The following is an 18,125-nucleotide window of genomic DNA, read 5'->3' as shown; positions in this document are numbered from 1 at the left end:
GTCCTAGATCATCAGCAAATTTGAGAAGTAATTATTATTAACCTTGTAGAAGGCTTATTTTTCACTTAAGGAGGGCATATTGAAAGTGCTTATTTTTAAATTATTATGTTTGCATCTCCTTCCTTGTAGGAGAATCTCCTTGAATCTTTGCTTCATAAATTACTTCTCTCATTCATCTAATTATTGTAACGATTTAGCATTCACTTGTTACTTGATATAAAAGGTCAATATAATGTAGCCTTACATTTTCCAAACCTTATTAAATGTTAATGAAAGTAGTTTTATTTCCAAACTGACTCTTTAGCTGAGACAAAATTTAAAGGCCAACTAGTGCATGCTGTCTCCTATTTGAACACCATACCAGTTGAGAGGTGAACTGAACCTTGCCATGATTTTACTCTGCAGTGTGACTTGAATCTACTCAGAAGGGATTTGTATACTGAGGCCTGAATTAGGTACATAAAATGAGAGGTTTAGACTAGTGATCCCCAGGATTATTCATAGCCTAATTCAGTCTTTATTAAGAGGTGTTAGTACCAGTTTCACATACACAAAATAGATCTTTTTTTAAGGCTACTAACACTAGGGGGAAAAAAAAAGAATCAAAGTTGAATTAACTTGCTAGACATCGGTAGCAAAAACAAAAGTTGTATTTTATTGGGCTTGAAAATTTTACTTGGAGAATGCTGAGAGAGCAAGAGAATAGTTTGGTTAAAAAAAATAAGATTAATGGTAGATCTAAAGAATGTTGTCTGGGCTGAATAACATCTTCTAGAGAGTTGACAGTGGGAAGGAAAAAAAGATTAATGAAATCGTCCACAGTTTTTATGAGTCTTATACAGATCTAGGCCTTTAGTCTCTGAGCACTGAACAGTCTATCTGTTGGAACAATTAAAGTTTAATTCAGAAGATGAAAAAGATGCAGAACTTTAGATTTTGTTACTAATGGGAGGAAAAACCTGGCAAAGATAAGGACTGAGGGGAGATAATACTTTAATCCAAAAGTTACCTGAGATTCAAGGTTATCAACCCTTAGCCTGCCAGGTGCTTCTGTCCATGGGATTCTCCAGGCAGGAATACTGGAGGGGGTTTCTGTGCCCTCCTTGAGGGGATCTTCCAGACCCAGGGGTCAAACCTGCATCACTTATGTCTCCTGCATTGGCAGGTGGGTTCTTTACCACTAATGCCACCTGGGAAGCCCCATTATATAATTAAACTATCTGCATTTCTTCTGCCAAATAAGATTGCTAAAGAAAATAGGGATTTCCCCAACCTGCAGAAGTGAGGGATGTAGTTTTCTGATTTGTTTTTGTTTTTTATTGGAGTATAGTTGCTTTGTAATGTTTTGTTAGTTTCTGCTCTACAGCAAAGTGAGTCAGTTATACCTATACGTGGGTTGTGTTTTTAATGGTAGAGAATTCAAGATCACCTCAAGTGTTTGGACTACTGGTTTATATCTTTCTTGAGACACATCCTTTCACTAAATTCATGTCAAATTGTAGCAAATCCTAAACCCATGTGGCTTCTGATGAGAATGAAAGGTAATTATCTTAACTTTTGGAGAGTTCAGATTCATTTCATAATCACCAGGAGTGCTTTTTAATGGATATTTTGAAATGTAGATTTTTTTTTTTTTTACACACCTAATGCAGAATGGATATTCTTGGGATCATAACCTGATTAGAGGTATTAACCTAAGTGTCTCCCACATGTTTAACACACACAAAAAAATGTTTTCTAGTTTCTGATCCTTTTCAGAAACCAGGCAAAGTAGCTGATTTCAAAAACTGATTTCAAAAGTCAACCAAGGGTCTAAATAAACCTTGGTTCTCAATGGTATCCTGGCCAGCAGCTGGGAAGATGTTAGACATGCAGGTTCTCAGGCCTTCCCCACACCTACAGAGTTAGAAGTTGAAGGTGAGCCTAGCCATCTGCATTCTGTCACATCCTGCAGGGATCCTGATGCACATTAAAGACTAAGAACCATCAGAATAGATGGAGCTCCTCACTCACACGAGCGGGAAGCCGCACTTCTCACTTGGTGCACTTTCGGAGAACCAGACTCTTCAGGGAGCAGCTGGAGTTTTTCCAAAAAGGAATTTTTTTTTTTCCAAGTATAGTTGTACAATGTTGTATGTTAGTTTTAGGTGTACAGTGATGCAGTTACATACACACATACAGATATATATATATTTCTTTTTCAGGTTCTTTTCCCCTTAGAGGTTATTACAAAATACTGAGTATAGTCCCGTATGCTATTCAGTAGGTCCCTATTGTTTACCTGTTTTATATAGAGTAGTGTGAATCTATTAACCCAGAACTCCTAGCTTATCCCTCCCCCCACCTTTTCCCCTTCAGTAACCATAAGTTTGATTTCTTTCTCTGCTTTGTAAATAAGTTCATTTGTCTCTTTTTTTTTTTTCTTATTTTTAGATTCTACATAAAAGCAATATCATATAATATATGTCTTTGGCTTACTTCACTTGGTATGATAATCTCTAGGTCCATCCATGGTGCTTCAAATAGCATTATTTCATTCTTTTCAGTGGCTGAGTAATATTCCATTGTATATACATACATTTATTTGGAAGATGTGGTGTATATACTATGTGCGCGCGCGCACACACACACACACACACACACACACACACACACCTCCATTCACCCGTTGATGGACATTTAGGTTGCTCCCATGTCTTGACCATTGTAAATAGTGCTGCAGTGAACATTTGGGTGCATGTTTCTTTTTGAATTACAGTTTTCTCTGGATCTGTGCCCAGGAGTGGGATTGCTGGCTCATATGGTAGTTCTGTTTTTAGTTTCTTAAGGAAACTTCATACTATGCTCCACAGTGGCTGCACCATTTTACATTCCCACCAACAGTGTAGGTGGGTTCTCTTCTCACCACACCCTCTCCAGCGTTCATTATTTGTCGAAAAGGAATTTTTGGAAGTGTTGAGTCAAGAGAATTGGTTAAGGTACCAAGTGTAATGAGGCAGTATCCCTTTAAGAAAGCGTGAAAGGAGAGTGAGGTGGCTTCTCTTGACACAGTGATGGAACTCGCTCACATTTCAGTCTGTGCTAACCGCATGGTTGCAGCTTGAACAACAGGAAGAGTTCTGGCCTCGTGGAAGAAGGAGGTTTTAGCACGGAGATTAAGAAGGCAGGCCATGAGGCAGACCCTGGGTTCAAATTCTAGCTCCGCCACTTCCTAGCTAGGTTACTTGAGGCAAATTACTTACCTTCTCTAGGTCTGCTTGATCGTCTGTAAATTGTGGGTCAGCATGGTTCTTAACAGATGTGATTGCAGTAAGCAAAACATTGAGTGTAGTATGTAGTACATAAATGTCACTCACTAAATGGTGGCCATCACTATTTTCCTCTTTGTTAACAGACGAGGAAATAGAGTGTGCTAGTCAACTGAAGGAAGCAAAAGCAACATGTGTCCCAGCTACACCAGTTTTCACCAGTTTCAGTGCTGTTCAGTCGCTCGGTCGTGTCCCGGCTCTGCGACACCACGGACTGCAGCACGTCAGGCTTCAGCGTCCTTCACCATCTCCTGGAGCTTTCTCAAATTCATGTCCACTGAGTCAGTGATGCCATCCAACCATCTCGTCCTCCATCATCCCCTTCTCCTCCAGCCTTCAATCTTTCCCAGCATCAGGGTCTTTTCTAAAGAGTCAGCTCTTCACATCAGGTAGCCAAAGTATTCTTCAGTGGTAAAGATGTTTTTTTAAAACGTTGAACATAGTATTGCCAAAGATTCAGCAATTATACTTCTGGAAACACACCTAAAAGAATTAAAAGCAAGGGCTCTGACAGAGTTTGTACATCATGTTCAGAACAGCATTATTCACAATAGCCAGGAGGTGAACAACCTAAATACCCATCAGAAGACATAAAATGTGGTGTGTGCATGCTAAGTCATTTCAGTCGTGTCCAACTCTTTGCATTCCCATGGACTGTAGCCCACTAGGCTCTTCTGTCCATGGAATTTTCCAGGCAAGAATACTGGAGTGGGTTGCCATTCTCTTCTCCAGGGGATCTTCCTCACCCAGGGATCGAACCCACATCTCTTACATCTCCTGCATTGGCAGGTGGGTTCTGGTGGCTAAAATGAGGTCCCATTGCTCTTCCCATACTGGAAGAGCATGACTTTTTTAAAAAGCATGACATTTTAGCTTTGATAAGTAACACACTATATTTATAAAATTTACAAGAACGCTTTGTCTTTTTCGATTTGTGTAAGTCACAGTAACTTACATAATTGGTGACACTCACTGGTGCGGCATCGTGCAGAGAACAATAAGCTCAGAGCTGTAGTGTGACCTTGGTTCTTCCTTCTCTTAAACCCCCAGCCCACCCCGACTCAGACCTCTGCGCCCCTCCCTGTGTGTGCCTAACTCAGTGCCTGGCATGTGCCATCTTTGGCCCTCAGTTTTTACTCAACTGAACCAAGGATTAAATGAGTTGATAGCATCATAATTTGAGGTTGAACTCAAATTGTCCAGGGAAACATTCTCAGTATAAAATATGTTTGTTCCCAGTGAAACCTAGCTTTAGAATTGTCGTGGTATCTTTCACACTGTGTGTGATAAAGGGATAATCTCTAAATTGAGATCTGGTCACCAGAGAGACTTTAACTCCAAAATGGCATCTGAAAAAGAAATGTCTTCCACATTTCTAAGTTATGACTGAAGGGCTGCCAAGCTGAGAAGAAAATAAGCAGAATGAAAAGTGAAGTGTTCACACTCCAAGATGCCATTTTGCCAAAGTGCAGACACTTATTTACTTTTACGTGTTCACCATCTTCTTCCTGGTGGGATTCAGATGAGTTATCTAATCTGATATTTCAGCTCAGTAAAGTCTAGCCACATCCCTGCATGCCAGCATGTACCTTGAAAACCCACAGACAAACTTCACACCCGAAAAAGCCTCTCCCCGCCTCCCTCCACAAGTCTATCCCGTATCCCCCACCCAACCACAAAACAAACGTCAGCCTGTGAATTTCCTCAACCCAACGCACTAGGATGCCTCTTTTATTTCGTGTTGTGGCAGGAAAGAAGGATTAAATTACCGGGGCTGTCAGGAAGGACAAGCTCTCTGCCATACATTATCATTATCACTCGCTCCTTGGGTGAAAGAAAATGCAGTAAATCCCTCAAATACAAAGCAATAGAGACCGCTGGCTCTTACTGCCGTGACTGCCATGCCATTAACAGGCAGTGACAGCGATGTGGCGCTCTCCGATGCTGCGCGTGTCTTTTCTGACAGCGCGCTCATAGACCTGCCGGTGACGTGACGCTCGATCACATGACTGTTCGGATTTGATTCTGGTTTCCAGCGCTGCTTTCTTTTCCCAGGCGTACAAGCGAGGTGGCACGCGTCTCTCAAAACAGGTATTTATACAAATACAGAATGGTACGAACGTCGCATATTCCTGAGTGACTGCCTCCTGTGAATTTTTTTTTTTTTTTTTTTTTTTTGGTTTAGTGATCTACGTGGATAAAGAAAACAACCAGGCCAAGAGAGACATCTTAAAAGCTATACTACTGAAACAAGAGATGCCTAATAGAAGGTACATTTTAAGCATTCTAAATTACCTGATGGTTTATACAAGGTAGCATGGTATGGTTTAAAAAAAAGAAAAGCACAAGATAAGGAAGCAGAACACAATTTCCCTGATTCGCTCTGTGTCCTTGAACGAGTATGTGACCTCTCTGCGTCTCTTTCCTCCTAGAAATATTATAGCCCTGCCTGTCCTACAGAGTAGCTGTAAAGATCCTACAGTGCTCTGCAAACCAAAAGACCCAGACAGTGCACTTAGTATATAAAGCACCTCACCGCCACGCTAAAGCTCCTAACAGTGATTGCCAGGAGGGGGCGCCCTGGACCCAGTGTCTGGAGTGTAAATTCTTGTTCCCTCACTAGCTGTCTGACCTCAGACCACCACCGTCTGCCTCACTTTCCGCACCTGTAAAATGGAAATAATAATTCCATCTAGGGTGGTTGTAAGGGTTAAATGAGATGATAACATGTTAGATGGATGGACTAGCTCCTCACACAGAGTTTACGTGCACGGTGGGTATTCACTGCAGTCATGATAAGCAGTAGTAAGTATATAATAATATTATTATTTGTAATAGCTCCTCAGCCTTTGAGACATTTTTACATCACTATCACGGTTTAATAATTCATCATCTCATGTTATTTTTTAATGTCTTTTTGGGCAAATTTGAACAGGGCACTTTGCATTTGGGGTCAGTATAGAAATTAAACCCTTTTGAGAAGGAGAAGAAGAATGTGATCTTAGTGAGCTCATGCATTTGAGTGAACGCCCATCCATGCAGTCTGAGGTGTTACCTCAGTGTTGCCTGTGAACGCTGAGCTGGGCTTCACCGATGCCCCTTTACTGGCTCATCCCCCTCGGCCTGGGGGGCCCCTTTATCTCCCCACTGTCTTCCTCTCCTTGTCTTTATGGCCCATGATGACACAGCCGCTCACTGCCTTACCTGAGCTTAGCCCCCAACCTGAGAAAGAGACTCAAGTTCATCTCTTTGCTGGAGGTCATCAAGTGAATGTTCACAATGTTAGATTTTTCAAAAGAGCTTTCAGACTAGCATCCAATCTTCTGTTTCATGAAAGGAAACTGAAATTCTTAGTTCTTCGGATCTGGCAGTGACTTTTTCTTTAAGTCCTTGAAATACATGTATTGTTTCCTTGGATCTTGATTCTGAAGAAAGAGTAGGAAAACCCTGTTAATTACTTTAAGGTTTGGTGTTTTTTCCAGGACGGTAGATAGTCACTCAGATTTTACTTACTTTGTATACTTCAGCTTCTTTCAAGGCCCCCTCACGTACCACCAGTCCCTCAGGCATCGCAGGTCACTAGTGATTAGACCACACTGGCCATGTCACCTGCTTCTCTGCGGTCAACAAGCTAGGTTATCACTGTCCAGAACTGAGCTTTAAAAAATAAAATTAGAAGTCCACAATAACTATAATGACTCCCACTCCCCCACCATTGTTTCCCTTAAAATTTCTAAATGCCTGCCAAAGACACAAATGTTCGTGTCATTTTAGAAAAATATAGCAAAAGGCGCTGCGGGGGCAGAGTGACTGACTCGGGGCTGATGCAGCCGAGGGAGGGCTTGGAGCGCCAGCCGCGAGCTCCTCTGCCTGCCAAGGGAGGGACGGGGCCATCGCGGGAGGCAGTGTCATTTTCTTAAGAAAAAAAAGAATTTACATTTGTCCACAGCCAAAAGACAGCTGTGATTCCAGTGAATGTTCTCGCTTCTTGTAAATACTCTGAGGTCACATTACTCCAAGTACCTCCTAGATTATGAGAACGTGTTTGCTCAGACAGCAGCCCTCTCGTAAACTGGTGATAACATATTCAGCCACAGCTAGATAAGTTTGACCAAACTTCCCTGACATATAAAATGAGGTGCGTTGTATAATATAGTGAATTACATATAGCACCTTTCCTTGCTGCCCCATGCTATATTTACAAGTAGATAAGCGTCACATTAAAAGTGAGGCAACACACTGAAATGGGAGTCTGAAAACCATTTCTTTGAAGTCATAGTTTTGACACTGCCTTAAGGCTCCTTTTTGGTTTCATTTCTTCCCTGCAAGTGTTCTTCTGTGCAGATCCAGCATAAAATTCACAGGTGACCCTTAGTCTCTTCTATCCTGTTTAATATAAAAAGGAAGTATTTCAGAATGTGGAAAGAATCAAAAATGGTAAATGATCTAAGGAGTTTCAGTGTCTTCTGGTTTCCCTAAATGACAACAAGCAACGTTTGAGGTCTCAATCTTGAGGCCCACCCAGCACCAAGCGGGCCTTCTCCAGCCAGTCTTCAACTAGGACTTCGGCTTTGCAGTTCACACAGTAGTTCAATAAACATTTATGATCCCTACCTAAGTATCAGGAACTAAAATGCTGGATAAGAGGAAGTCTCTGCACTCATGGAATACACATCTCGCTGAGGGAGACTGCCAACAAGTCAACCAGCTATACGTTACAGTAGGTACTAAGAGAAAGCTAAACAAGGGACTCCCCTGGCAATCCAGTGGTTGGGGCTCCAAGCTTCCACTGCCAGGCCTGGGCTCGCTCCCTGGCCTAAGATCCCAAGATCCATGTAGCCCAGCCAAAAAAAAGTAGGAGTAAAGAAAATAACAACAACATGAAGGCAAATCCAAGGAGATGACATTTTAGCTGGTTAGTGAAGCCTCCAGCACATAAAGCAGGGTTCCATCTCTCTTGTCTGACAGGGTTCAAGGTAAGATAAGATGTGTCCACATGAGTCCATGTATGTATATATACAGTTTAGCCTAAACCAAGGCTAAACTATATAGTTTTTAAACTGTCTTGGTGCACCTTCTTCCCTTTTTAGCCTAACATTAATTTATTTCTGTATTTGATATCTCACTTTGCTCTCGATAGAATTTAAACCAGAAATACTCCTTTTTTTTTAATGTTTAGCCCTTTTGTTGGCATTTAAAAGGGTTTTTTTTTTCCTTTTTGTCTAGAATTCTCATATATTCAGTGGAGGTTGTAGTCTGCATTTGTAAAGTGATAGATATTATCCTTAGATGAGACATTATTTAAGGATAACATTTAACATTATTGTCGTAACCTTGTAGCCTCTATCTTCTCCGTAAGTCTTGTGGGTATAAAATGTGCATCAAATATCACTTCTAATTCCTTCTTTTCTAAGCACACTCATTTTAGGACAATATCTTTCATCATTATTCTTCTTGTTTGAGTGATATAGCCATTGGGTAATTTGGGTGTCTCTGTTTTCTATTGAAACAAGCTTTTCCCATGCCTTCTTTTTCTCTCCCCTTAGAAATGGAAAGGCTTAAGGAACTCTACCTAGGTTAAAAATAATAATAATAAGAGAGCAAACATTTATTTAGTGCTTACTATGTTCCAGGTACTGTTTAATGTATCATCTAATTTGATCTTAACAAGAGCTGAATGAATTATTACTATCCTACAGATAGGGAAACTGAGATCAGAGAGGTCAAGTAATTTGTATAAAGTCACACAGCTAATAAATAGTAAGGCAGAAATCTGAACCCAAAATGGATACCCTTAACCACTTAATCTTTTTTTTAACTTTTTATCTTGTACTGGGGTGTAGCTGATTAACAGTGTTGTGATGGTTTCAGGTGGACAGGGAAGGGACTCAGGCATACATACACATGTATCCCTTCTCCCCCGAACCCCCTCCCATCCAGACTGCCACATGACACTGAGCAGAGTTTCCTGTGCTATACAGTAGGGCCTTGTTGTTAACCACTTAATTTCTCTATTTTATGCATCATATAAAATATCCATCTTACCCACTTTGCAGACCATTCTGTAGTCTTCACAATTATAGTTATTGTGTAAATAGGTATTACCTTTGGTTTCAACTTAAGGGATTTCTATTTCCTGAATAAAATGTGTTGCTAGCCAAAAAGCAGGGACTTAGTAAAGAAATGAAATGTTAATACTTTTAGCAAATTATTTTAAAATATTTTCATGTTTACCTGTAAGTATTTGGAAAGGATTTTAACTGTGCATATTTTTCAAGGCACAGTGTCTCAGAGACTTAAATTTTTACTGAAGAATGTTATCTAAGAAACAAGTTTCTTGTTTGCATCTGATTTGGGATGGATACATTTTGAAAATGGCTAATATGGTAGTTTACAAGGATTCATGGTTTAAGCTATGCTGCCAAGACATATCAAAAGACTACTTAACTGTAAATTCCTGTCGTTTGGTCAATCCGTGTTTGGCCCAAACACAAGCCACTAATTCAAATCAGTTCCATCAGAACCCTACAATTATATGTCTAAAAGTAAAATAAAACTTGGATGCTATGATTGTAAGTTAAAAGCTTGCTGAAGTAATACAAACATTTCATATAGCTGTTGGGCAGAACTACAGCATTTATCTAACATAATTCAGAATATATAGAACACAGTTGGTTAAGCTGCTTATTAGAAACTCTATAAAGTTGTGCATTTCTATAGAAAATGTTGCTTTCCTGTTGAAAACACTGCCCTAACCTCCATGGTCTTTACTCACTTGATCCTTTTAGTCTCAACAGTAGACATGTCAAAATATGATCAGATAATTGTGTAATAGAGTGAACATCTGGTTCTTCTCTTCGCCTAGTAATTTTCTCAGATTCTAGAGATAAATGGTAATCAGTGCTGAGAAAAGTGAATTAGTGTTCATGTGAAGTCTGGGTGTGTGCTAATCATTCTAATCACTCATAGAATAATTTATCTAATGCAATTTTCTTTTTATTGGAATGATAGAAAACTTTGAAATGTCACAGTTTGTGATTTTTAAAAAACCCATTCAGGAGTCTTGTTTCGTTTGTGGTGGTTTCCTCTCACTTTTTGGGGATGTTCTCCCTTCTTTCCATCCTCAGTGTTCGCTTCACTGTGGTCAGTGACCCTCCTGAGGATGAGCAGGACCTGGAGTGTGAGGACATTGGCATCGCTACCGTTGACCTCGCTGACGTGTTTCGGGAAGGAAGAGACATCATCGAGCAAAATATCGATGGTACGGGTGGAAGTATTGCTCAATCTGTACCACCAGCAATTGCTGAAACCCAAAGCCTTTATTAAAACCTTTTTGCTGGCTGCAAAGATGTTGAGTCACACACGAGCTGAACCCTTTGCAACTCAAGCTGACTTTCTGTTGAAGCTGGAATCTTTCCCTGCATCCCCCTCCTTCTCTGCCTTCCTTTGAGTCAACAGAAATTTAAAAATAATTAATTGCGTTTCACAAGGAATTACTCATTTTGTTAGTATGGGGGGTGTAGGGGAGTGTGACAATAATTTGGCCATTGGATTGTTTTTAATGTTGTTTATAGAAGCCTCATGCCTTATTTCAGCTAAGGCATGCTATTCTGAGTGATTGTTACAGTGTCTTTTGCAAGGCTTCTCTTTAATTCCGTGTTATAATCCGGTGGTAGAGTCACAGCTAATAACTCTGAGTCATTCTGGTCACTTGCTTCTCATCAGGATTCAGGGAGGAGTTAGGGATTCTTTACAAAAAGCCCGCTCCTTGACTTTCACCTCACCAAGTATGAGTCCCACCAATGCCTAATTTCTACTCTTTATCCTTATGTAACACATTTAGAATCTGCTGAAGGAATTGTACTTTACAAAATCAAGACTTTTAATAATAATAGTCAGGGATGGCCTGAGCTATACAATAAATGAAGCAATGAGGCTGAGTCCTAGTCTCACTTCTTAAGTCCGCAGAGCCATCCACAGCTGGAAGAATGTAAATGGTTTGTTAACTCATTGATTCATGCATTAACTGAACACTAAACTGGGCACCTCTTAAGTGCCAGGCACTCTGCTTATACCATAATTCAGCCGTCAGGCTTGCCCTGGATATGTGTCAAGTGCGCCAAGTTCAGGATCAAGCCAAATAATTAACCAAGTTAGACCAAGTAACCAAATTAGAAACCTGTTCTGGGAAATTTTATAAACTGTACACATCACATACATATCATATACATGTCACAACTTTGGCAGGCATAGAAGAAAAAGATGAGAGGATTAAAATATTAACCTAAATCCAATAAAGACAGCCAGAACCAAGAGACAAAAAGGATCAAAATTATCTCTGCTTTGTATTCTTAATCTCTTCTCCAGTCAGTTCTGTTTCACACACCATCTTCTCATTCTGCAAGACCACACGTGACCATATTGACCTGATGTAGACACCTATTGTGGCCTTGTTCTGGGAAAGAGTCAGAAAATTAAAACACTAGTCAGGTCAGTTTTTTATTGCTTTGCCAGACATAGACATGAAACATCCCAAAGAAGAGGTGAAGACACCTCTGTGTACTGGGGACCACCTGTGCCCCCGCAGTCTCCCTACCTGCTCATTTCTCTACCTAAGTCTTTGTATATTAAGTTTTATATGAAGGTTTCCTTACAAATTTTCTTGGAATTAGGCACACACATATTAAAAGTTCAAGAAAACCACACATACAGAAACAAAAGAAACTATATAGACTCCTAAGTGCTCTCAGACTTACCAGGGCCAAAATGCTGGCCTTGAAATCACTAGTAGGTATCACTGTTCACAGAGGGTGGAGCCTGAATCAGCAGCCCATTTCGCTGCCACCCCTGAACTCAGAGAATGATCAAACAGTCCCACTTTGGCACACCGTTGAAAGCTATGTCTCCCTCCCAGAGAAGCCCACTGACACTCAAAAATTTTTACACCTTCTTTCCTGCAACATCTGTTCATAGATCCCCAAAACCAGTCCATAGACCTTAAGATTCTGGGTCTGCCTTTTTAACTTTTTCTCATTTCACATATCATCTGTTTTTTAGTATCTATTTGGCTGTGCTGGGTCTTAGTTGTAGCATATGGGATCTTTAGTTGCAGCATGCAAACTCTTAGTGGCATGTGGGATCTAGTTCCCCAGCCAGGGATCGAACATGGGCCCCCTGAATTGGGAACATGACGTCTTAGCCACTGGACCGCCAGGCAAGTCCCACATATAATCTATTTTAAATAGGATGTTTTTCTTAAAAAGATAAATAAGCATTTCAAATTATGATCACATAATTTCTTTAGAGTGGGTTGCCATTCTGTTATTTGCTAACACTGTATGTTAGAACAAATTCTTCACTGTCATATATTGATCCCTTTTAGACTTTTTGTTTCTAAGAAATTCTGATTCTATGTGGGAATCATTATCCTATAGCCTTTCTACTAGGTAAAGGTCAGGATCAGATAATTAGTATTAACTCTAGAAGCAATGTGTATTCATACATGCCTACATGCCATACCTCTGAAATGGGTATACACATTCATACACACATGACAAACTTTAATTCTTAGATTTCTGATATCAGTGAATTTTGGACTTTTATAGAGCTGTTTTCATCTTTTCAACTACTATTTCAGTTAGGCTTATCTCAAGAAGAATCTGTTGAATGATATTAACACTTCTCTGCTATTCTCTCCCTAGTTTTGGATGCCAGAGCAGGTGGTGGAGGTATTGGCAAGCTCAGGGTAACAGTCGAAGCACTCCATGCCCTACGGTCTGTCTACGAGCAATTCAGAGATGACTTGGAGGCTTGAAAGAAACTGTTCCAGAGGCATCTCCTACTCCTGAGTAAACGCTCACATGAAAGCGTTTAGATGAGGTTTCTGTAATTACTCTGGTGTATATAATCTATAATTCATGGGAAGCTGGGGCGGGGAGGACCGGGGTTTGAAGTGTTCAAGTTTTGTATACTTTTTCATTTGTTTATTTTTCTATTCCCTTCTTCCCATGACTGCCACCCCTTGAGAACTTAAGTTCTCCACAGTGGGCAACACCTTCTCAATAATTTATGCCTACATGATAACATGAGAAAGTCTATTTGCATTTTCAGCATTTCCTTATGAAGAACTGAAACGCAATTCCCATTTTTATTTTTAATAAGCAAAATAGCATAAATCTTAGAAAACCTCTGAAAAAGAAATACTTTTATGTTATCCCTAATTTTCCCACTAAATGGAATGCCTATGATTAGCCTCATTAAGAGTTTTATACTGTGAAGATTTTATTAGAAGCAATATATGAAAATTACTTGGATTAATGTGTTAATCTTCCTCTTTAAAATGCTAATATCCATTTTATGCACATTAAAGCTCAGTATGCATTTTCTTTGATGCATGCCGTTTCTATCAATTAAATATAAAGAATGAGACTTGGCACCAACTTATTAAATCACTGCAAGTTTTATTTTTCCTTCCTAAAAAGTATAGCTTTTCTTATTAATATTTGTATTGTTTTCAGATATTTGTAATGGTCACATGGATCCAGGGATGTGTGTATATAAAGAAGAAATATTTATACATGAAATATACACTTTGAAAACTTAGCTTATGACAGAGAAAGAAAATACTAAAAATATGACTCAGATTCTGATATGCTTAGTTAGACCTGAAAGGAGTATCTTTTTATCATTTTTTTAAAATTTACATCAAGCTTGTACAATGCTCGGGTGTATCTGGATAACCAGATCCTTGAAAAGCAGCTCAGAAAGTTAATTTTCTAGCTTTTACTCAATCTCACTGAAGGATTTAATTGATATTTTTAATGGAGCTGTGAATCAATGCTGCAAAGGAATTGTCTCTAGAGGTCTAGGATATAATGCATTTCATTTTTTAATTTACTTTTTTATTTGTCATTTTCTTCAAAGGATTTTTATAGGCTGTGGGTTTTCACTGTTTGCAAACAGGCTATGTTCCTTCTTAAGCATATGTAAAGTATTCAGAGAGATAAGTAATTTATTAAAATCTACCTAATTTGCCGTGATATATTAAATCTTTGCTTCAGTGATCACAGACCATTTCATTTAGAGAATTAGGCATTCCCTCTTTGTGTGATTAAAGCTCTGGAAAATGAGTTCTTTGCTCCTATTTGTGAACATTCAAAGCCTGCTAATGGCAAGAAGATGGAATAGATTATGAGACAATTCATTACAGTTCAACAGAAAAAAAAAAAAAAGCAGCTATAATGCAAAAATGCAAGTATGAATATCTGCATATAGTTTGAACCATCTGTGCCTTAATGGCTTCAATAATGACTCTCGTCTCTAAGAGGCTTTGAAATGACATCCGTACAATATTAATTTGTTGATGTACGTTGTGGAACCAGTAGAGTATGACCTGACCACAGAAATCTATAAATTCTGTCTCTACCATTGGGCCTCCCTGTCTGGGGCCTGCCATCTCCAGGAAGAATCTTCTCTCATCAAACTCGGCAAATCTTCATAACAACTCATTCCTCTGAAGCCTTCCAGAGACCACAAACATCTGCAGACTAAACCTCTCCAACCCTAGTAAACAGCCACATGTTTGTTGTCACTTCAGCTGGCTCTGAGCTCATCTTTTTGGCCTCCCTTTCTAGCTTTCTTTGGCTTTAAGCAGTTACAGTGTCATTAAGGCCCGTAATATTCCCTGCAGTAATTTAAAACAGCCGGATTATACCCTGGGATTAACTGAGTGGTTTCTGAGACATTTATTGTGGTATTCTCCCAGGAGGTTTGTGTTATTGTTTTAAAACGCTACATCCCAAACTAAATGCCCTTTCTGTAGGGAGAAGACCAGATTGTGCTGACTTCTTATGATCTCGAAGTGGAAAAGGGAAGTTTTTATTCGAAATCTGCTGAGATCTAGTCAACTGTATAGAATATATATCTCAGCTGACATCAGAGCACTAGCCACATTTCTGTCACTTTCGTGTGTACCATAACAGATAACTTAAGATTCCTTTTCTAGTTTTAAAATACTCAGCCTCAAACTACATGAATTTTCACAAAACTCATTTTCCTAAGGAGTTGAATAACTGCTGGCACATCCTGAATTGGAGAAGTGATCCTGGATGCTTCAGACAGGTTTCTAGGATAGCTTTTTGTTTTGTCTTGGGTTGACCAGAGTTCACTGAAAAGTTCCCCACCTTTTAGGATCAAGAGCAATGTTTTTCTCTTGGTGAGCCAAGCCTGATCCAGTAAGCATGGCTTGAGGGTAGAGGGGCCTGGCCACACAAATGCACCCGTTTAAGGTAAGGCCTGTGTGAACTTTCAGCTCTTGGTGTAAACGGACACAGTACACTCAGCACTTTTGGGGGCTGAAATGCTTTTAGTTTGGAAATATAAATAGAGATGTGATGTGGTATGTGGGAGAGTGTATTTTACATGTTTTTTTGCCTACTGTAGTAGAAATGTCAAATTCCTAGCCACTGTCATGAGAAGCAGTTGACAAAAATAAGTTTTATGGTTTACAGTGTGGTTTACGTAGAGAACATTTCTCTTCACTCTCAGTTTCAACATGTTTTCTAAATTATCATGGTTTATTGCCGTTTAACTTAAATTAGTTTTTTTAAGAATAAATAGAGAATATATTTAATCAAATAAAGAACAGCCACGTTGAAATTCTACTGTTGCTGCCATTCACTCGTTACCACAAAATGCAAATAATTTCTGTGTATTATGAAGAAGTGTGGGCCGAGAGCGGTCGTGTGACTGGGAAGGCTCTGCATGCACCCATGTTCCTACAACAAAACATAAATTATTTTAGTAATCTGACATCAAGAGCTGTGACAATGAAAACCACTTCTTACACATGTTCTAACAAGAATCTGATTAACATTTCTGTGGATATGGAAAATACGTTTTTTTAGTCAACCTGGCACGATTGCTGAATTTAGAATGATTTCCTTATGCTCTAGATATCGCAAAATGTGAATCATGTCTAAGAACAAACACGAGAATAAAATGCTCATCTTTGGGTAGTACAAAACAACCAAGGGAGAGCTTTGGGGATATAAAATTATTGAGTGATTGACAATACCAGGATGATCATTCATCCCCAACTATGAGAGTACATTTTAATAAGTCACTCATGCCTGAAGGCTTCTGACCACCTTAGCAAAGAAAAACTAAACCCATGATTTATTACAGATTGGGCAACATGCCTAATTAGATCCATGAATGGGAGCAAAGGCAGCTTTCCATCTTTGTTCAGCACAAAAACAACCCGCAGGTCAACCAGAAAGCTAAAAAATATCAAAGCTACAGAAACAAGTGTTTCAAAATCTGAAAATACAGGATGAGAAAACATCTCATCCCAATCTCTTTTATCTTATAAGATAGACTCTTCACTTCCATTTCAAAGTACCACCAGTGGACTGCCCCTGACAGTCCGACCTCCTGGGAAACAGGGCCCGTGTTCCTGTTACCGTCACACCTTTTGTTCTTGCCCTTTGCGTTTTCCATGTAACATCGACTCATATATTTAAACCGTGTTTCTCCTTCAGTTTTTCTGAAGTAAAACCTGGTTCCCTCAGACTCAGAACATGAGCTCTTTTCTGTGGTAGATGCCTTTGGGCTTCTCCTTGCTTTCTGCCCTTTCTCACTCTTTATTGAGATGCGCCTTTCTCATCCTCGTAACAGAATCAGCTCTCCCGCCACTGAATGTCATCAGTTTTCTTTTTTAAATCAGATGTACGTGTTGATCTTTATATTTCTGTCCTCTCTTCTCTTCACACCTGTATTCCACTGTGACGTTTCTTCCCACCTGTCTATCCCCCTGCTCATTTTTAGTTACTAGTCAAAGCACATGTGTTTCCTTCCTCTTTTCTTAGGCTTTAACCACATCTTTTTTAAAATTAATTTTTGTCGTAGTACAGTTGCTTTACAGTGCTGTGTGGTTTCTACTATACGGCAAGGTGAATCAGCTATGCGTGTCCATGTATCCCCCCTTTTGGATTTCCTTCCCGTTTAGGTCACCCCAGTACTGTGTGTCAATAGTGTATATGCGACAATCCCAATCTCCCAGTTAATCCTACTTCCCCTTTCCCCCCTTGGTGTCCATGTGTTTGCTCTTCTCTACATCTGTTTCTCTGTTTTGCAAATGAGATTGTCTATACCATTTTTCTAGATTCCACATATATGCGATAATATACAATATTTGTTTTTCACTGACTTCACTGCGTGTGACAGTCTCTAATTGCATCCACATGTCTACAAATGACCCAATTTCATGCCTTTTTATGGCTGAGTAATATTCCACTGTATATATGTACCACATCTTTATCCATTCCTCTGCTGATGGACGTTTAGGCTGCTTCCATGTCCTAGCTGTTATAAATAGTGCTGCAGTGAACATCGGGGCACATGTGTCTTTGTGAATTATGGTTTTTCTCTGCGTATATGCCCAGGAGTGAGATTGCTGGGTCATATGGTAGTTTTATTTTTAGTTTTTAAGGAACCTCCCTACTCTTCTCCACAGTGGCTGTACCAATTTACATTCCCACTATAAGGACGTCTTTAGATACCAGCATCTGTGACAGTTACAACAGCCTTCCCAAAATGTCTCACTGTGTTGTCTTCACTTAATTTAACATAACAGGGGCACTCTTAGTCAGCCATTATGAAACTAAAGAAACAGCAAGCTAATTTTTGTGTCTTTGCTTCTTGTACCTTTTTACAGTGAAGTAACAAAGGCTGAAACTCAGAAAGCTCTTAGGAATCAACTGATAAGAAGCTGAAGCATAAGGTGTTTTTAAGAAATTTTAAGGAAATGTGTCATTA

The 18,125-nt window shown here is 39.5% G+C and overlaps 1 protein-coding gene across 3 annotated transcripts in view; it reads left to right on the top strand.

The window, feature by feature from the left end:
- RPGRIP1L (RPGRIP1 like) overlaps window positions 1-15,968 on the top strand; it is a 96,568-nt gene extending 80,600 nt beyond the window's left edge. For 2 of the 3 annotated variants that reach the window (XM_061138523.1, XM_061138522.1), the window contains exons 24-26: window positions 5,494-5,578; window positions 10,436-10,569; window positions 13,010-15,968. In XM_061138523.1, the coding sequence (XP_060994506.1) occupies window positions 5,494-5,578; window positions 10,436-10,569; window positions 13,010-13,122 (332 nt within the window). In that variant the 3' untranslated portion in view covers window positions 13,123-15,968. Of the gene's footprint in view, window positions 1-3,394; window positions 4,225-5,493; window positions 5,579-10,435; window positions 10,570-13,009 lie in introns of those variants that run through there. The other variant, XM_061138524.1, reaches the window with a different exon arrangement.
- The last annotated feature ends 2,157 nt before the right edge of the window (window positions 15,969-18,125 follow it).

Source organism: Dama dama, chromosome 4, assembly GCF_033118175.1.
Source record: "Dama dama isolate Ldn47 chromosome 4, ASM3311817v1, whole genome shotgun sequence".
NCBI classification, from domain to species: domain Eukaryota; kingdom Metazoa; phylum Chordata; class Mammalia; order Artiodactyla; family Cervidae; genus Dama; species Dama dama.
This window is presented reverse-complemented; position numbering and strand designations above follow the sequence as displayed.